The 21,524-nt window shown below is 39.8% G+C and overlaps 1 protein-coding gene across 25 annotated transcripts in view; it reads right to left on the reverse strand.

Annotated features, from left to right (window-relative positions):
* The window catches only part of Trim9 (tripartite motif containing 9), a 113,430-nt gene that overhangs the window by 23,964 nt on the left and 67,942 nt on the right, over positions 1-21,524 (reverse strand). For 16 of the 25 annotated variants that reach the window (XM_042677948.1, XM_042677970.1, XM_042677966.1 and 13 more), the window contains 4 exons: positions 14,624-14,734; positions 13,377-13,530; positions 3,503-3,660; positions 317-455 (listed from right to left, as the gene is read on the reverse strand). In XM_042677948.1, coding sequence (XP_042533882.1) covers positions 317-455; positions 3,503-3,660; positions 13,377-13,530; positions 14,624-14,734 — 562 coding nt within the window. Of the gene's footprint in view, positions 1-210; positions 456-3,502; positions 3,661-7,208; positions 7,215-13,376; positions 13,531-14,623; positions 14,735-21,524 lie in introns of those variants that run through there. The other 9 variants (XM_042677967.1, XM_042677959.1, XM_042677950.1 and 6 more) reach the window with 5 other exon arrangements.

The following is a 21,524-nucleotide window of genomic DNA, read 5'->3' on the forward strand; positions in this document are numbered from 1 at the left end:
ATACATCCGTCTTATAACCAGGGCCTCATTCAGGCCTTCAGTTTCAACTTCTTCAACTGGAGCTTATTTAGTGTTATCAAAGGAAGCCGACGGCCCAAGCCATTGGAACTGTCGATGTGGAATCTTTGGTTTGCTCACATCCACATCCCATGAGCTCTCTAAAGGCAGGAGAGGAACAGCGGCTCGGTGGCCGAGTGCAGAGCAAGTCATGGAAACGCTTGAGGAATGTGGGCAGTGGTGGGGTTACCTCCGAGCTGCCAGCCACGTTAGATGCCACGCAGTTCTCGCTCTGAGGGATACTGCTGAAGGGCCTTACCCTCAGACGTCTGCAGGACCAGGGTCTTGCTGTATGGGCTGACTCCTGTTTTGTTGAAGGCCTTGACTCGAGCATTGTATGTGCTGTTGAAATGAAGACCATCCACCGTACACATTGTTTCTTTTCCGACATATACTTCCTGGGGGTCAACAAACAACAGGATGCCATTTAATATGAACACTTGTGATGAGTGAGGAAAGGCAGGGATGTTGACTGGTTAGGAACTGGAGCTTTGCATCATCAACCTGATCTGGATTTGAATCTTGTGAAATTCTGGGCTTTTAACCTTGTCTTATTAAAGCCTCGGTTATCCAACCGTAAAATAGACAGGAATGCCCACCTCGTTGGGCATTGGTATAGGAGTATATAAGGGAATAGGTGCAGACTGATCGGCACAGAACCCTTCATTTCACAAGGGCTAGGCAGTTTAATGAATGATAATTGTTAGCAGTGAGGAATTATAAAATTAACTTAGAGATGGGAGTGGTGATGTATGCCAGTAATCCCAACATTTGCAGAAGAGACTAGAGTTTGAGGCCAGTCTGGGCTACATAACAATATCTTGCCTCAAAAAGTGAAAAACAACAAAACAACAACAACAGAAAGCTCTCAAAACAATTTGGATATTTATGCTAGGGCCATGCTTATTCATATTAATTTGGTATTTCTATAGTATTTCTATAGTATGTTTCTGCTGAGTTTTCCACTCATCAGTGTGATTTGCAAAAGCCATGTTTGAAACATGAGCACATGAGGTGAGCTCTATGCTGTGTTTATATACTGGTGGCTTCAGAAACAGTTTTCACAAAGACTCAAAAGCCATAAGGGTATAGGTTTTCATCACAGTACAGAGAGGAGGAAGCTTGGCATTTCAGAGGCTTAATAATAAACCCTAGCATAATGTATCTTTAGCACAGGTTAGGCTTTTGCTTCCTGCTCCAGCTGTACAGGGTGCAAAATTATGCTGATGTAATAAGTGAATATATTTTACATTCAAATCACAGCCTTAAAATGACAACTCTCTGGTATGCTACTAAGAAGACTGGGCTCTTGGACTGTCCATCAATTCATTAGTACTCCAGCAGTTACAACAATCTGAAATGTTACGTCCCTCACTGAGTGCTTCTCAAATTTTATGAGTCACCTGTGAATCTCATTAAAATGCAGTTTTGATCTGGTAGGTCTTTGGGATAGGCTCTGAAATTCTGCATTTTTAATGTTATAAGAAGAAGTGGAAACAATGACTGCATTTTAGTAATAAGGCAAGATATAACCTGAAGCCTCTTCCTGGGGTCTTAAAGTCATATCCCCATTAAAGGTCACATCTTATGGCAGTTCTGTAAGTAAGAGGAAGTGACTGGATATGAGCACCAGGACTTGATAGCAGGGGATCAGGGAACTCAATGGCTTATTAATGTTATTGGGCTTAAAAAAATAAGGAGGAGGGGGGAAAGGAAGGAGGAGGAGCCACGTGATACTAAGATACTAATATCTAAGAAAGAACACTGGAATGTAGGGAAAACAAAGCTAAGGGAGCTGGGAAGGTGGCTCAGTGGTAGAACGCTTGCCTTATATGCATGAGGCCCTGGGTTCGATTCCTCAGCACCACATAAGCAAAAAAAAAAAAAAAAAAAAAAAGAAAAGAAAAAAGCTGGAAGTAGCACTGTGGCTCAAGTGGCAGAGCCCTAGCCTTGAGCTGAAGAGCTGAGGGACAGTGCCCAGGCCCAGAGTTCAGGGCCCACGACCAGACCCCCCCCCCCCAAAAAAAAAAAAACAAAGCTAAGTTGTCAAAGAAAATTATAGGTTTATTTTAAAGCGAGTTTCAGAGTACAGAAATGGAAAATTCTATACAGGTGGAAATCGGGGCCTGAGCCTCTGATGAGAAACATGTGTGGAAAAAATGGACTTGGGAGGTGTCTGCATCTGGGTTGGTGAGGAGGCAGGAGGAACATACGGCCTCAGGACTATAAGAGATGGAGACTATTCCCAGGATGATTTCATGAATAGACAGATTATTACAGAGAGAGAGAGAAGTGGGAAGGTAGAAGGAATGGGAGAGGGAGAAAAACACAATACCAAAGATATAAATTGAAATGAAACCTAAGACCCTTAATTTGGAAAAGCAGAAAATTTGATTTTTCCTTGCCTATCAGTGAATGCGTATGTAAGAAAAGGATTCCCTACTAAACAGGTGAGCCTTTGCTCTTGAGGACAGTTGAGGAAGACATAGATCCTGCTTCAAAGTGTTTAAACCTAGTGCTTGACAGGCTTTGATCTTGCAAGCTAGTGGCCCAAGTTTGACCATGGATGGCCAGAAAAAAATCCTTATCCTTGGGGCTTAGGGTATGGAGGGGCAGTATGAATTCCTTTTCATCAGTGCAGAGACTGGTCTCAGAACTCAGAAAGGCTAATATGTTTGGGGGTCACAAGCAAGGACTCTCCCAGGGAAGAAGACTCAGACAAGACTGAGATAGAGCAGGTTCAAATCAAGGCGGGAGGAAATAACAGGTGAGAATGAGGTGGTATGTGCATGGACCAGATGCAGACATGTAGTCACACACAGATCATCAACCTGCAGGCAGCATGGCCATGTCTCACCAAAAAGATGCTTGTCTTATTTTCAAAAGGGATATCCTGGGATGAGGACTCTGTTTCTTTGAGGAGGTAATGATCTGCTAACACTAGCTCTGTTTGGTTAGAGGGCCAGAAAGTAACAGCACTCTGCAACAAAAGTTTTAAAACCGAAGGGCTATAATAGGAGAGCATGCCAAGTACAAGGAATACAACCCAAAACAATGATTTATGGTATTACTAGCAATAAATAAAAATGTTAATAATAATAATAACTACTACAGGCAGGTTGTTGTTTACTAGGTAGCATGTTAAAAGTTTTATATGGATTACCTAATGGACTTTTAGCAACCAGATGTGACATACATGTTATAGGTCTTCCGCTTTCTGCAAATGAGGATCTGAGGTTAAAAGAGGTGAGAACGGGCCAGGCCACAGAGCTAAACTATTTCTCTGGAAGTTTTGGCTGTTTTAGAGACTCTTTCATCATTAATGAAATAAGAAGGCAGGCCTCAGTTTTAGGGCAGGCAGACTTGCCAGGGTGGCTCAAGAAAGATGATGAAGCAAGGCCTGAGACTTCATGGTAGATTAACAAGTAGCAGATAGTTTACTTACCCGGAACTGACCACCACTGCCATCATCCAACTCTAGAATGTATCCATCAGCTGGCACTGTAGACAGGGGGGGCTGTTTCCAGGACAGTGTGGCGCTGTTGTTGTGGGTACAACACTCCTCCAGCTGTAGGATGGGGGTTGCTGGAACTGGAGAGGAAGCTAAACAGAAATTATAGTTATTCTGACTTCTGTCAAGTTGCAAACATTTCAGTATCTTGAAATAATAAACACCCCTGATAAACAATGGTTAGAAGGAGCCAATCTCAGGGTAGGTAGAATGGTCTTCCCTGAGTTTCCAGGGATAGGGTGAGTTCCTGAAGTATTGTGAGGTCTTGTCCTAAGCTCACAGTGCCACTTGCCACCTTAATTTTGTGGCTATAAGTATAGGAATATCCACAGAACTCTGATTTTATACCTTTCCCCATGTGCATGGAAGACATCACCCCTCAAGGAAAGATGTTACATGGGGACTAGATTTCCAGCCCAGCTCATTAAAGCCTATTTACTTCATAACATGGTAAACTGGTGCGAATGAATCTACCACAAATTTCAAAAGCTGAAATCTCAGAGTTTTTTTTTTTTTTTTTTTGGTCAGTTGTGGGGCTTGAACTCTGGGACTGGGTGCTGTCCCTCAGCACTTCAGCTCAAGGCAAGCACTCTACCACTTGAGCCACAGCACCACTCTGGTTTTCTGGTGGTTAATTGGAGATAAGTCTCAGAGACTTTCCTGCTCGGGCTGGCTTTAAACCGTGATCCTCAAATCTCAGCCTCCTGAGTAGCTAGGATTACAGGCATGAGCCACAAGTGCCTGGCTTTGAAATCTCAGTTTATAAACTGCAGACTACCTATTCTGAGAAGACCTCTGAAACCACTCCACAATAACGATAGTGAGGTTTTGAAATCTGGAGCCAAGTGACTTAAGCAGCCATCTCCCCACCTCGAAATTTCTGAGGAACCTGATTTTATAGTTGGGAAACAGCACAAGGTGAAGACCACTTGTTTGTTTTGGATATAGAACACCTGACTTTGAGCCTAAACATTAGTACAGGATAGAACAAGATAGAACAGGCAGATCCACAGGTTTTCACAGCCAGGTGGGAATCTGTCATGGTTTTACTAGTTACAATCCCCAACCTCCACATTTTATGCTGAGCTTTTAAAAAAATATTTCAACTGCCAAGTCACTGAACCTCATATACCCAGACATAGAGATGTTGGTTGAGAAATAATCCCTGTTCTTCACGTATGCACTCAGTATATGTAGCTGAGCACAGTGTTTCTATTAACTGTTAAATTATGTATTTTCTAGTACCAAAACATGGATTTCTTTTTTTTTTTTATAGCATTTTAGTAACAAGAGAGAACAGCTTGGATCATATTCAGGGGCAGTGAGATGAACAAATGTTAATCATGGAACACCTGGTATATTGTCCCAGAATTAGACTCTATGTGTCAGCCGTGCATTGAGCTAAATCTGCTCTTGTCAGCAACCCCAACCAAGAAGATATTTGATTTAACAGCAGTTCAGCAAACAAGGTTTATGGTATGTAACCTAGAAAACAAAAGCAATGACCACAACACAGGAGATAATGGACAAAGAGCAAGTCATTCATATTATACTTAAGAAAAGAGTGTAATACATTATAATAAAACCATATTTCACTTTTAAAATCAAGCATAAGTAAGTCAGCTTTAGTGTTAAGGTCATTGGAAGTAGACAGTTTAATGAGGGAAGCTGTCTTTCAATGGCACAGGGTTTGGATGAAATCTTCATAGAGGCCTGTGGTTTCTGCAACCTCCAGGTCCCAGAACATTGGGTTTGGAGGAAAAGGATATTAAATGCATTGTCTTGTTCACTAAAATAAACTCTAGGACTAGACAGAAAGAGGGAGAAACATAACACATACTCTTCTGACATAGACGTTAGGCAAGGAGCTAGGACATCTGATGGCTGGGAATGATGGAGGTTGATAAAAATCATATCCTGGCCAGCTGATATTAACTGAACAGAATGACTCATGACATACAACAGAGTCTTGCTGATCCATATCCTCTGTCATCCTTTGGTAAATAAAAAGTCCCAATCTGACCATCTAAGGCCAAAAACTCCCCTGTCAGATGTGTGAGAAGAATTGATACATGAGCCAATCTGTAGGAGTTAACCCAGTGTCCAGGAATGGCCTTCCTCATAGATCTCAATCAAACCTTGAGACCTTGGAACCCTTAAGGCAGTTACTCATTTTTGAGCCTTCCGACTACCTCTGTCTAGAGAGTGTCCTTTCACTTTGTTTTGCCTTCATAAGCTTGTTCCGGCTGAAATTCCTCTGTCCTTGAACTCTTTTTCTGATTAAGATCAAGGACCTTCTGCCACTAGACTTGGTTTGACCCAGAAGCTCTTCTGATGATTCTAATGAACACCCACAGAAACAGGATCAAACAGGAGTTGTAACTGTAGGGCTAACACTAAGTTGTTGAAAGTTTCCTTTACAAGAGAACACATTTGGTCATATTTGCTGTGGAAATAAAACATGACAAAGTCTAAGCAAATCATTCCTTGAAAGGCTTGCAAAGACATGAACAATCCTCCCTGGTGAATTTGTTTTGAACTGTTCTTATTAGTTAGAGCCTACCTTACAAACACTTCCTTGAGACCGTCTTATTAGTCCATATTAGTTTTTCCTTTCCCCTTCATTCTTGTTTCAAGCAAATTTACATTTCATTAATTATAAGATCAAAAAATAAGATCACAAGATGATTTCACTTGAGTCATATAAATGCTTGCAATGTCTTTGGTAAGAAACTCAAAGTTCCCTGTCAGATGTTGGTATAATTAAAAGATTAATTGAAACACATAATGTCACAGGTAATTAATAATATTGGAACTTCACTTATCTGAAGTCCTCAGTGGATGTACTTTAAAAGAATAAAGAGGGCTGGGAAGGTGGCTCAGTGGTAGAGCGCTTGCCTTGCATGCATGAGGCCCTGGGTTCAATTCCTCAGCACCACATAAGCAAAAAGGAAAAAAAAAAGCCGGAAGTGGTGCCGTGGCTCAAGTGGCAGAGCGCTAGCCTGAGCTGAAGAGCTGAGGGACGGCGCCCAGGCCCAGAGTTCAGGCTCCACAACTGGACCCTCCCCCCCCCCCAAAAAAAATTAAATAAAAATAAAGAGATCAAGAAAAAAAATATAACCTCTCACTTAATTTTCAGACTTAATATTGTCTCAGATTTAAACAAATAAGAAAATAAACCAAAAAGCAGGAGAGGACAGGAGGAGAGAAGTTACTCAGAATGTTTGTATGTTTCTAAATCTATTTTTTCATGTGCCAAGAATTGTTTTTTTTCCCCTATTTATCTTTTCTTTTTTTAATCCCAAAATGATGTTATATATAAAAGAGAAATGTGACAAAACCACAGTCTCATTAGCAAAGGGTAAGATTGACATGTGAAAAATCAACTTTATAGTAAGAGTTATTTCCTTATTTTATTAGGTATAAAAATCAATGACTTACAAAACATCCAAAGAAGTATCAAGTTAACCAGTGTTATTATGCCTTGGAAGTGGCTGGCCCCACAGTTCCTGGGCTGATATCTAAGACTGAAAATTTGATTTTTTCCCCCCAGTCCTGGGGCTTAAACTCAGGGCCTAAGCTTGTCCCTGAGCTTCTTTGGCTCAAGGCTAGCACTCTACCACTTGAGCCACAGTGCCACTTCTGGCTTTTTCTGTGTATGTGGTTCTGAGGAATGGCACCTAGGGCTTCGTGCATGCTAGGCAAGCACTCTACCACTAAGCCACATTCCTAGCCCCAAGTGTTACATTTTATTGAAGCATCCGTCACTAGCCAACCACAGCTTGATCTTTCAATGCTCAGTCCCTGTCACCTTTCTTTTTTCCCTAACATCCAGCTTCTCCAAAATTTAATATTAGCATTTTTTTTTATCTTGTAAAAACTTCAAGCTGAAGATTTTCTGGGATGGCAGCCATGTTCACTGGCCTTCGTGAACAGGTTGGTGTAGCTGCCAATATTTTCAAATGTTTTAATGTTAGAAGGTTGTTGCATGTCAATTTACAGTTCACATTTTCCTTTCTAATGCTCCAGGTTGAGAACAGCTGCAGCCCTTCAGAATTCCTCTGTGAATGAACACTAGTATGGGAGGTCAGGGAAAGGAGAAGCATGCCTCCAGATCTTTGCATGGAGCGTCAATCCTAAGCCACGCTTTGTGAGCCCTTGGCCGAGAACCACTCTGCAGGGTAGGAAGCTTACATGTTTAAGACACTGAATTTTCACAACAACCCCACATAGTAAGTACTTTCTCTATCTCTGGTTTGTAGTTGAGGAAATGGAAATCCAAAGAAGCTTCACGTCTGGACATTTGAAAGTACTGACAGAAAAAAAAAAAAGAAACAAGTAGAAAACAAAGATGCCTGGGAATGAAAAATCTAGGTTATAAAAAAAAATCAAGGTAAACATTGCCTAGTGACAGGAGTATCAATAATATCTAAAGCTCAGTCATAGACATCAGCCAGGAACTGTAGTGCTAGCCACTTCCAATGCATAGCAGATGACAGATTAATTTGAAATTACTTTGGATTTCTTGTAGATCATTTCTTTTATACTTAGTAAGATAAAATAGGGTACATGACACACTCTATAGCAGCAGGGTTGGGACCTGGTCTCTGTGCTTGCCACTGCATTAAGGCTCTTCTCCAGTGTGGTGCCTGACAATAATGTGCTGAAGGCAAGCCTCCAGGCCTCATTCTGGAAGCTTCTTCCTGTTTCCTATAATGTGAAAAACAAGTGAGTGATATTAGTGAAATAGTTCATCTTCAGAGCTATAGTGTATGCATCTGCATGTTGTTTACTGGATGATTTTTACTGCACCCTCTCTGAAAGCTCCTCTGTAGACTGTCATCAGTCTCTATTTGGGCTGGACAATAGGAATGGCATTTAGATTTACTTCAGGCCATTCCTGGAAGGCCATCACTGGCCCACCGTGAATGATGAACATCAACCTATGTTCTGAAGACAACTTCCTTACATGAACAGATTATGTGTGCATGCATGTTCACCCATATCTCGCAGCTCCTTTGCTAATATTTATAAGAATATCTTTTCAGGTCAAACTGTCCTAGTTTATGACCTTGGTACAAAATGCTCTTGTATTCAAGATGAGTTAATGAAGATAAATTTGCCCTTAGGGGTGGGTATACAAGAATAGAGGCACTTAAAGGAATTAATAGCCATTTGGTCCAGTGCTAAAAAGGGTTGGTGAAGTTTTAGGTTGTGTTGCCCTGGTTCAGCATGAACATGCTGACACTAGATATTAGCATTACAACTCATATTTGGAATATTCTGTGAACTTACTTATACACAATCCTAGGGTAATATTCTTCTGGGAGGATATAGATATCTGAATTCTTCTTGGTAGACTAGGAAAAGACTTAAAATTTCCTCCTCAAGCTGGAGGGAAGAGTTGACAATATCAACTTAGAATTAAGGGGAAATTTTTAAATTACTTTGTAACAAAACCAGAAGACAATTTCATATGTTGTTTTCTATTTTTTTAAAAAAGGTTAAGAGTAGTTCTCTCTCTCTCTCTCTCTCTTCTGGGGTTTGAGGCCTGGGTGCTGTCCCTGAGCATAATTTTATGCTCATTAGTACTCTACCACTCGAGGCAAAGTTTCACTTCCATTGCTTAACTAGACATAAGAGTATCATAGACTTTCCTGTCAGGATGGCTTCAAACCATAATCCTTAGGTCTCAGCCTCCTGAGTAGCTAGGATTATAGGTGTGAGCCATCGGTATCCAGCTATGTAAAGATTTCCTAGTCAAGATATAGCCAGAAAACATACCATTAAAGTTTAGGGTTATTAGAATAAAGAAAGTACCAATATTCTCCAGATAGCTCTCACTTGTTGGGGGTGATAGAGATCAGAAAGAACAGACCAGTTAAACCCTTAGTTAGTAGGAGAATGACTTTAGGCTCTTGAAAAAAGAGCAGCTAACCTAAACAGAAATATGTAGAAACCAACAGCAGACCTGTCTTTTTTAATGTCAACAATGAAAACAACAAGAATAAAAAAAAGCTTTTGAAATTTAAAAAACAGATGCTTGATAGTTTTTGAGTAAACCAGTAAACATACTTTAAAGGTAATTGGAACACAACTTTAAATGTATCTGTTAAGCAATTTTGAAAATATTTTAACTTTATACTCTAATTCACTTTGTACAATTAGAAAACATATAAAATTACCTTTATAGTTACATTCAAGTGGCCAGATTTCAGTTAGCAGCATTCCAAATGCTACTTAATTTTGGCCATTTATACAGATTTAGGGTGCAGCTCATTGGGATATTTTTTACTGACATATTGGGAAAGTGCAGTTCATTAAACTAAGAATGAGAAAAGTCAGACTGTACTAGGACAACTGTATATGTGTTAATAGATATTATAGAGGCCAGTAGGAAATTTCAAACTACAGCCAATCAAGCTCTATTGTACCATGACCTTTGGCTTTTTCTTTCCATCACAAGCAGGACAGGTAAAAATTATGCTGAGTCCAAGGAGGACTGGACTCTCACTGAATTAATTAAACTTAATGAGCCCAAAGCAAAACACATAAATTAACAATGAAGAGTGATAATAAGCAGAAGTAAATTACATTAAGATGAAGTGTTAAACTGAAATTAGATGAATCTATTCTCATACCAAATGGTCTGTTTTATGTATTTCATAAATACTTGTTCTAGATATTCTGTGTTCCAGGTTGAGTTGTTGCTGTGAAAATGTTCTGCATTTTGATCTTTAGAGTATTTGGCATTCTTTGCTATATGTATAGACTTCAACAGCCTGAAGACATAGCTGTGTTCACTCTTACCTTCTGTGTCAAGTGGCCCAACAATAGTGCTTTAGAAATGTGGTGTGTGGTGCCAGCGGGCACATGGACCAGCGGTCCTTATATCAGTTGAATAGCCTGCTCTTTCAAATATAACTGGTGCCATCCTGCCAACTGGCCTGGACTTCACCATGCTTAAATGGACAGAACTCTGAAGGGCAATTAATGTAGCAGATGGGGAGCTCAGTCAGCTGATCAAAGCATTTCAAAGCCCTGAGGCCCCTGCCCTCCGACTGCCCTCTTCTGCTTCCTTACCAGGCCTAATTAGGTTAGCTCATTTTTCTCTTTTCTATCTAGTCTTTTTTCTTTTTGTGACACATTTCTTCCTCCAAGTTACTTGTAACTTGATTATATTTCATTGCAAAACTTGGAGACTAAAAGAAGGATTTCCTGGGACTCTAAATTCTATGAGGGATGGATTTAAATATTAGGTTAGTGTATAGGTGTGAAGGAAAAAAATTTTAAACAGTATTAAGTGTACTAAAGGAGTTAAGGATGCAAAAGGAATTTCCATTAAGAGATGCACATTAAGTATACAAAAGGAATTATTTTTATTAAGTGTATAGAAGGAATTCCCAGGAAGAGCTACATAGGATGGCCCTAGTTTCACAGAATAAATTAGAAGCTGTATGAGTGTGTTCTTGAATTATTTCCTGGGTGTGAATCCAGGCCTTGCCACTCACTAGCTGTGTGAGCCTCAGGCAGGCAGTTCAGGGTTCTTGTGTCTCAGTGTCTTAAGCTGACTACTAGTGCTGTGGAATAAAATGAGGAACCATACGTAAAACTTCTCTGCACTTGGTGAAGAGGGGGATCTGGCTCAGTTAGCACTCAATAAATGCTCAACATTTTTTTGTTACTATTGCAAAATAAAAGCATTTTAATTTATCATGTATCAACTACTTCAAAAATTGGTTAAGACATCTTCCCAAAGCAATACTTGTTAAACAAAAGATGAGAAAATTGAAAATAAATGAGAGCAAACATACATTAAAATGATGAAAGAAGTACATATGACAACTAGCAGGATGAATTTGACTATGGAACATTAGATCTAATAGATAGCCCTAAAATTTGTTAGGTGACCAGGTTCTCCATGTCTGAGAGAGAGCACTGCTGTGTGCCAGAGGCTCATACCCCTAATCCTAGCTACTCAGGAGGCTGAGATCTGAGGATCAGGGTTCAAAGCCAGCCAGGGCAGAAAAGTACCTGTGAGTCTCTTATCTCCAATTAGCCACTCAAAAAATTGGAAGTGGAGCTGTGCCTCAAAGTGGTAGGGCTTAGCCTTGAGCAAAAGACCTCAGGGACAGGGCCCAGACCCTGAGTTCAAGCCCCATAACTGGAAAAAATTTTGTTTCTGACGTTGAAGGTGTGGCCTTGCCAATGCACAAAGTGGCCAAGTTTGTGTTGTGGTCTCAAACCTAAAAAATGTTGTTTCTTTGGGAAAAGCTCTGCTTCCTATTTTGGGGGGAAGTTGGGAAGTTGTGGAGCTGGGTGGGCCTGGGTGGGCAGTGTCACTGAGCTTTTCTGCCCAAGGCTAGCCCTTCCACTTTGAGCCACAACCCCACCTCCAGTTTTTGAGTGGTTAACTGGACATAAGAGTCTCATGGGGACTTTTCTGCCTGGGCTGGCTTTGAACTGTGATCCTTAGATCTCAGCTTCCTGCAGAGCTAGGATTACAGGTGTAGGCCACTGGTGCCCAGCTAGAAACAAAAAATTTTAATGCTCTGAATTCTGAGTCATTTTCTTTAGTTTTAAAAATAAGATGATTCAATGGTAGAGATGGAGTGGGGTTCGTGGAGGGGAAAAATAAATGGAATACATTTGCTGGTTGTTCTTTTGTTTGTCCTAAGCCGGCCAAGGCTGGCCTTAAATTCACAACCCCGCTCCAGTCTCCTAATTGCTGGGATTATGGCATTGCTCAGCTCTCCCATAGTTGTTTGTGCTCATTGTTGTGGTGGTTTTATGAATCTACATGTTATAAAATAGCACAGGACTTCACATAGACTGTACAAATGTCAGCTTCTTGGTTTTGGCATATTATAGTTCTGAAAGAGCAGGAGGACTTTTCCTTGCTATTTTTGTAACTTCCTGTGGATCCATGTTTTGAAATCAAGGATCAGAAAAAAAAATATTCTTCCAATGGACATTAACAATACTATCATAAAGTATTGTTGCACAGTTGGTCTGAATTTTCATTTTTCTTTGAATGAGTTATTTTCTTAAACTAAATTAAGTACTTGTACTTCCCTTTAGTCTTCATCCCTCAGAATCTCAAAGAGACTTTGTTGTATTCCTCAGTTATATAAACTACTTTTAAAATTTATCTCATAGTTTCTTTTTCCTTCCAGGCTTGTACTTCCTGCCAGATCAGAGGCCAGATGTGATTCTCTCAAATTCTCATAGATCCAAGCCCAAATGTTACTATCTTTATCTTACATGAAGATAGTTAACTCTGGACTCCCTCATTTATATCACTGTTTCTGGTTACTATGTGCAATAAGGTTTTCTTTCTTTTCCTTTTTAAAACAACTATGTATTTATTTATTTAATCTTTAGGTAGTTGTACAAAGTGGTTTCAGTTCAACATGTCAATTAATGAGTACAATGCATCTTGATCAAGGTCACCCCTTCCATCATTCTCAACCATCTCTTTCATCTTCGCCAGTCCCTTGTTATACATAAAGGCTTTCTTTACGTGCAGTGATGTTCTTTTTATCCTTGCCTCTTTTCATGTCAGCTGTTCTCTGTTGCTGAGTATGTGGAAGCTAAGATTCTCAGAATCAAACGTAGAGTTTTATCTGAATTTATCTGATATGCTCAGAGGTAGATGACACAGCCACAAGGAGACAGTTTCATTACCTGATGAGATAGGAGTCACTTCAGATTTCTGTAACATTCATCACAGGGGTAACTGACCCTGCTTCAAGCACCACCATCTATGAGGGATGATGCTCTCTGACTAGGCAATGCAAGCACATACCTTTCACCTGTACAAAGTCCAGCTGGTGAATAGACTGTAGCAAAGGGCTGTTGTCCAGACTCAAGTCAAAGTCGGTGGTCATCCTGGGGGTGAGTGTGCCTTTCCCCCACTGATCCTCAGTCAGGTGCACTCTTCTTATGAGGGCATCAGAAATCTATACACATCAAAGACCACAGCCTAAGAAATGCAGAACCACCCTGGGACCACAAGATTGTTCCTTGACTGTCTCTCTGGGAATGCAACGACCACTTCCTTGGGATTTACAACCTCCTGTCTCATAGCTATTGATGAAGAGGATCCTAGCTGACTAGAATGATACACAATTTATCTAAATACTTAGGTGAGTGAGAGATAGGATACTATAATTAGGAAGTATTCGTTGATCTTATAGACAAATGTGGATATATGATCATGAGATTTATGACTTTCCCCCTAAAATCCAACAACTGTAAAGAATAATGTCATGCTAGTGATTAATCCTATTACAAGATACAGATTGAGGCTTCCATTTTGAGCTATGGGTAGCCTTCTAAGACTTGAAAATGAGTTTAACAAATTAGCTTCAAGTGGTTTGCATATGGAATTTCTTACATTTTAACACACCATCTTTTTGTAGTTATGACTTTTATTCTTTGGAGGAGCCTTTCATTGCATGCATTCAGTGGCACTCTCATTATTGACTAGTTTAGTAGAGTGTGAGCTATAAGAATCTACAAGTCCCTTAACAAAAAGGTTCCATATCATTGGTTTCAAACTTAAGTGAAATCTAGCATACATCATCTTAGCATTTAGTTAAAACAGTTAACACTGAAAAAAGTGAGAATGCAAAACAAAAAAGCCTTCCCTACATTTTAGAAATCACTGACTTACTGGCCAGTAGGAAGTGACAAGGAGTTTGAAACCTTGCACATTCAAATGTTGTTGGCTGAAAAGCTGTCCAAGAGATGGTAATGGAGATATAATGGGTGCCAGTTCTTAGGCAAAGCAATACTCTACACAGGAAGAACTTAAAGGGGATTATGTTTCATGATTAAACACAAGAACAATCATCTCCATTTCTCAACCTTATCAGCACTCCTTGGAAGTCAGTGGAGTTTGCTTTGCAGGTACCCACATACCCAGTGCAGCATGAAATCAAGTCCTTTTATTGAGGTACCTATGCTTTGCCAGCACTGTTGGATGTCCCATTTATGTGTCCTACACTCAGTCCCATAGGCCACCTGGAATCTGAGGCCAAAACTACTTACCTGCAAAAAGCCACTGGGGTCATTTTCCTTAATCACCTCCAAGCAATATTCCATGAGACCTGTGGTCTGGCGTAATTTCACTGTGCAGTGAGAGATCTGATCTCGAACCACCTAGCATTAATGAGAAACAGAATGGTCCACAATGGTTGAGTAGAAGAGAAACAAACTGTATCTTGAGAATGTTTTTTCAAACCAGATTTTAAGAGCATTATGGAAATGGAACTGAATTTATTTGAATAGTTTGTGGCAAGGTCCACATGAACCGTGAATCTAGAAGACAGACTGGAGGAGTCTTCTGGAACCTAATAACAACAAGACCCAACAGAAAGGAGCACAGAGGTTGGGATCCTGTGATCCCTCTATAGGATCCCTGTGCCACTCTTCTGGGAAGATGACTCTCCTGTGAGCTGCTCTGATTCATGGGTAAAGATGCTACAGCTTTCCAATAAGTGGCTACAGAGTTGTATAACACTGCCACCCACTCTTCCCACCTCTGCCTGTCCTTCTAAAGACATCATCATCTGAACCCCAGGGGTGTTCATTCTGATGTATTTTCATTCACTGGGAGAGGGCCCATGTGGAGTTTGTGGGAGACGACGAAATGAACTTGGAGAGATGATAAATGGATGAGAATAACCCATTTAGAATTATTGCCCTCATTCTAGAACTCACTTTTATAGGCTGCCCCATTTGGCAAGCTATATCTGCTTTAGCCTAGATAGGCATCTGTCAAAGCCTGCAGTTTTGCCTCTAGGAAGTTGTCTTTGCCTGTTGACAAACTCATGACATACTCTGAAAAGTTTCTTCCTTCAGATGTGTTCGTATTCCTGTCCTCTGCTCAGTGACCTGCATCCTGAATGACTTTTGAAGCAGAGAAGGAAACTGAGATTTTCCAGGAATCTTAATGACTTTCTTCTTTGATATGTATACTACTTTGCAAAAGCCTTAAAATATCCAACTATTTGTATTTTATAGATAATTACTAGAAAAAGATAATTACTAAAAAGGATGGTAATGATAAATATTAAAATGTTTTATATTAATATTAAAATGTTTTCTGTCACTTTTAAATTTTTGATTATAAACTAATTTTCCATTAAAGATGAAGTAGATGAAAATAAAGCAAATAACCTCACCATCCTACTGTAACTTTTTTTTTTTTGGTTGGTTGTGGGGCTTGAACTCTAGGCCTGGGCACTGTCCTTGAGCTCTTCAGCTCAAGGCTAGTGCTCTACCACTTGAGCCACAGTGCCACTTCCAGCCTTTTCTGTTTATGTGGTGCCAAGGAATCAAACCCAAGGCCTCATGCATGTGACGCAAGCACTCTACCTCTGAGCCACCCTCCCAGCCCCCTAATGTAACTTTTTTAAGCAGATCGATATTTCCTTTCAGTCCTTTTATTTTTTCTGAAACTCTACATACATTAAACACTATATCACAGGCATTTTCCATGTAGCCACCATGAATAAGTCCTTTTGGCTACATACATATCTCATCAAGTGGGTAATCATAATTTAATCATTCCTATTCCTCTATTATTGAACTTTTAACTTCTTCCTAATAATGCATTCACTCATTGTTTCTGTTTACTTATTTTCTATTCTTCTATTGTGGGAAAAATATAATAAAATATCCCAGTTTTGACATTTTTAAGCACACAGTTCTGTTGCACTAAGCATATGCACATTAAGTATAACTAACCACTGCTGACCTCCAGATGTTTTTGTCTTCTAAAACCAACATTGATATTCTATACACACTTAGGGTCAGAAAGGTTCAGTCTATAGGGTATATAAGAGCCAAGAAACCATTTCATACATGATGAGAAATACATGTAGGCTTTTCATTGGCTGCCTGTAGCCCATGTACTGGTATTCATAGTTTCATATAGCCTAGTTATAAATACCCAGATGGTCCTTGGCAGATAAAAGATTCCTCACCCCTAAAGTTAGACTACAACTCTGCATTCTCCTCCTCTAGCAACTGCAATTCTACTCTGTCCTTATAAATATGACTAGGCTAGAAACCCCACATTAGTGGGATAGCACAATAATTTATTCTTTTACAACTAGATAATTTCACTTAGTATAGTATTTTAAGGTCTATCCATGTTGTATCCATGTGTGAATTATTTTGTCTTTTAAAGACTGAATAATATTCCAACATATACACATTCCACATTTTGTTTACATTTCCTCCTGTTTCAAAAGTTGCCTCTGCATTCATTTGATAGTATCCTTTGAGGCATTTTGATAAAGTCCAGTTTACCTTTTTTTTTTTTTTTTGCTGTTCATGATTTTAGTATCATATTCAAGAAATCACTGCCAAAGCCAATATCCTTAATATGCTTATAATTTAAGATCTTAAGTCTCAGTCTTTGTTCCATTTCTAGATGATTTTTGTATATGGCATTAGGTAAGTGTTTAACTTCATTTTTTGAAAAAGCAGTACTACATTTTGAACTCAGGTCCTTGCACTTGTTACGTAGGTAATCTTCCTATAAAGCCATACCCCCAGCAATGATTTTTGCTGGTTATTTTTCATGCACAGGTAAGTGCCTGGGTATGACCTAACTATGTTAGGTTTCTTGGTAACTAGGATAACGGGCATATGCCACCATATCCAGCCATTTGGTTGAGAATGGATAATGATCTCAACAATCTTAGCCTCCCATGTAGCTAGGAAGATAGATGTGAACCACTGGTTCCCAACCTTACTTCAATTTTTTTCACATGTGGATATCTAGTTTCCCATTTGTTAAAAGGATGGTTCTTTCCCCATTGAATGACTGGTACCTTTGTGAAAAATTATTTGAACATATACATGGGAATTTATTTATGGACTATTCTAGTCCAGTGGTCTATATATTTGCCTTTATTCCAGTAGTGTTTTTGATATGGTAGCTTTGTAGTGAGTTTTGAAGACAGACGTCTGAACAATACAAATCTGTACTTCTGTTGCCATGATTGTTTTGGCTATTTAGGTCTCTCAGCTTTCTGACAGATAATTTGGTATTGGTTTTTAACTTTAAACAAGAATTTAGAGAAAGAACAAAGTGTTAGATTAAAAGAATCTATTAGAAGCTGGGCGCCAGTGGCTCATGCCTGTGAACCTAGCTACTGAGTCTGAGATCTGAGGATTGCGGTTCAAAGACAGCCCTGGCAGAAAAGTCCATGAAACTTGTATCTCCAACTAACCACCAGAAAACCAGAAATGGTTCTGTGGCTCAAGTGGTAGAGGACTAGCCTTGAGCTGAAGAGCTCAGGGACAGTGCCCAGGCCCAGAGTTCAAGCCCCATGACTGACCAAAAACAAAACAAAACAAAACAAAAAAAATCTATTAGGATTGGCAAAAAAAAAAAAACTACTTTGATGTAAAGGTGATCGTGTGATTTTGTGTGTGTGTGTGTATGTGTGTGTGTGTTTAGGAGGATGGGGATCAAGTTTAAAATTCACTGGTTTGCTAGACACCACTAGATCACACCTGTAATCCTAGTTACTCAGGGGGCTGGGACCTGAGGATCATGGTTCGAAGTCTGCCAGGGACAGCACCCAGGCCCTTAGTTCTAGCCCCTAGGACTGGCACGCGCGCGCGCACACACACACACACACACACACACACACACGCACACACACACACACACAAAAACTAAAATTCACTGGTTTAGTTTGGCTCATAAAATGCTTGTAACCCCGCTATTTGGGAAGTAGAGATAAGAGGAATATCTGTTAAAGGTTGAAGCTATTAAAATTAGCAAGACCTCATGTCCACAAATAAACTGGACATGGTGTGTGCCTATGGTACCAGCTTCATAGGAGGCTTAGGTGGTAGGATCACTGTAAAAGGCTGACCCGGGGGAAAAACTTGAGACTCTATCACAAATAATTAAATGGGGCTAAGGGTTGGCTCCAGTGGTAGAATGCCTGCTTAGCAAGCTTGAAGCTGAGTTCAAACTCTAGTAAGGCCAAGTAAAAAAGAATCACTGAAAAATGATTACATCTATTATTTTTTTATATTTCTGACAACCACCATCACCATGTTTTGTTCTGAGCTCAAGAAATTACAAGTTAATTTAATTTTCCCACCAAATAAAGAGGAAGGTTAGGCATCTGCTTCTTGGGGAGAAAGTTCTAAACTTGTTCTACAAGTAAAGCTTAGAAATGCAAGATATGTGACCAATAAGTAATTCATTACTTCTTCCTGCTGCATGAGCCATTAGTTTGATCTTATATTTTAGTAGGCAGTGCATCCCTGTGGCAGTGACAACTTTAGTGTCCTAATGGCATTAGCCCTGCTACTATTGGTTCCCCCAAGCCCAAACAACAAGCCCAGACTGGATCTGAATACAGTCACCCAAAGAGAATCTGCTTTTGGAACAAAACAGAATGAATTGTGTTTAGTTTCTAAATGATCAGCTCCATAATAATCTAATGCCATCCATGTACTGAAATAAGAACATCACTCATCTATAAACTTCTTTGTCGAACAGGGCTGGGGGTAGGGGAGATGTTGCTTTCTGAGTATTGGGGCTCTCTGCCTAGTCTTGAGAACCTTCTTTGCTGACAGTGAGTTCCAGCAGACACTTGCAATTGGCTCTTCTATTCTAGGCCTTGGCTACTGGGAAGAACTCAATGTCTTCCCAGTTCTGGCTCTCAACTGCCACTGTTGCTAGGATAGATTTTACTCTGCTGTTTTACATTTTAATCAGCCATTTGGTAAGAGTCATAATAGTCTGTGATAAAACTCAGGGCTGAAAATTAAACGAAAGGGTTCTCAGAACCATATTTTTGGGGTGTACTGTAGTTGATTTCCAGTTTTTGAATTAATTGAGCAAGATTTCTCACCTTATAGAAATCAGCCAGATAATTAGGTCTTTTAAAGAGTTGAAAAAGATTTTTCTTCTGATTGAGAGACTTTTATCAGCTATTTACAAGCTACCTTCTGCAACCTGTATTATTCACACTCATTTTTTATTACTGCTTATTTTTGTACTCGTGTTTCTATGGAAATCAAAAGTAAGACCATGCCATTTTTCTTCTTTGAATTACACATTTATGTGCTTTGGCCCTGGAGCCCCAGAGAACCCCTTGGCTCCATGTTTGCAGCTGGCACAACTCAAGAGCTCCTTTTGTTAGGAACTGCTCAAGTCACAGGAATGACACAAACAAGGACAGACTTCCTGCTATCATTGCTACTGGAGCCTAAGCTAGTTCCCACGGAAGTAGTTCATATTTCAAGGAAAGCTTTCAAAAATTTATCAGTAGAGCAGCCATCTTTTCTGGATGGCATGTGCCCCGTTTTGTTAAGTGGCAAATTTAAAAAGGTCTATTCTTGAGTCAGGATATGACATAGACATCTATTTGGAAAAGGAGAGTCTGAAAATGGACTGTTGTCCATCCTTTGAATTCTCAGACTTTCTCAGCAGCACGAAGTGAGTCAGGAGAGCTTGTTCAATACAAATGTAGGTTTCTTCTGCCTGTTGACAACCACATTCCCATCACTGACAAGCCAGACTCCTTCCTTCAGTCAGCTAGTGTTATCTAACCATTGACTAAGAAGAATTTTGCTACTTTATACAACTTTGGCCTTGACAACTTTCTCCCATCTCCATTCACCTCTTCATTTCACATGGGGCTCTTCAATATTTTCCTTTCTTTATTCTTTTTCTCATCATGGGATGTGGAGGTTTAAGACATAAATGGTTAGTTTAAATAAATGTTCACCCTTTCTCTCCTATTTCAAAAAATTCTTTTCTAAATATAGTGCCTTTCAATCACAGTTTAAAATGTTTTCTCTCTGAGGCTGGGAAGGTGGCTCAGTGATAGAGCGCTTGCCTCGCATGCATGAGCCCCTGGGTTCGATTGCTCAGCACCACATAAGCAGAAAAAGCTAGAAGTGGTGCTGTGGCTCAAGTGGTAGGGCGCTGGCCTTGAGCTGAAGAGCTGAGGGACAGCGCCCAGGCCCAGAGTTCAGGTCCCATCATCAGCCAAAAAAAAAAAAAAGTTTTCTCTCCAATGAAAAGGGTAATCCTTTATTGTTTGCTTGTTTATGTTTAAGGCACACACAAAGACACAAATTTGAAGGATTTGTTCCCCATAAGTTTTGTTGGTAGATGGTGGTTGGTGGGGGAATTTTTTTTTGCAGGGGGAGGGAAGGCTTGAGCTCAGGGCCAGGGTGCTTTCCCTTAGTTTTTTCACTCAAGGCTGGTGCTCTACTACTACCACTTCTGGATTTTGGTTAGTAAATTGAAGATAAGAGTCCCAAGGACTTTTCTGCTCAGGCTGACTTCAAACCATGATCCTGAGTAGCGAGGATTACAAAGAACCACCAGTGCCAGGCAGTGGAATTTCTATGTGTCCCACCAGGTTCTGAAGCATGATAAACAATTAATGCTAAATAGTGACTCATGTGAATTAAGGGTAAAGTGCTTTGGCTATGGATTATTTGTAAAATAAAGAACTTTCTTAATTTTTTTCCTTGAGTAGAGTATTATCTACTTTAGAGGAATCTAAAAAAAGGTATTATAGTTTCTTATATATCACTATTCTCCCACAGAGTTCCAAGCAAATATTTTCTTCCTCATTCTCTGTTTATCTCCCTCTGTGTAAGTGTTTTCATTTACCTACCCAGGCAACTGATAATTTCAAAGACAAGCTTGGAGCTTTGAGTTGTTACTCAAGAAGAGGATCATGTAGGCCTATTAAATAAACAAAACAGGTACTTGTTTTAAAAAAAAATCTTGAGATTTTAGCAGTAAAATTGCAAGTCTTCTCAGCAAGCACTGAGTGAAGTACACAAAGCATGGAGTTTTGTGTATAGAAATTATATCTTTGTATAGAGAAGGTAAGGAAGAAATGCAAGGTAATAGGGAGAGAAGCAGTTTGGTGAAGTCCCACCCACG

This window comes from Dipodomys spectabilis, unplaced genomic scaffold, assembly GCF_019054845.1.
Source record: "Dipodomys spectabilis isolate Male_0828 unplaced genomic scaffold, ASM1905484v1 ptg000042l, whole genome shotgun sequence".
Lineage (NCBI taxonomy): Eukaryota > Metazoa > Chordata > Mammalia > Rodentia > Heteromyidae > Dipodomys > Dipodomys spectabilis.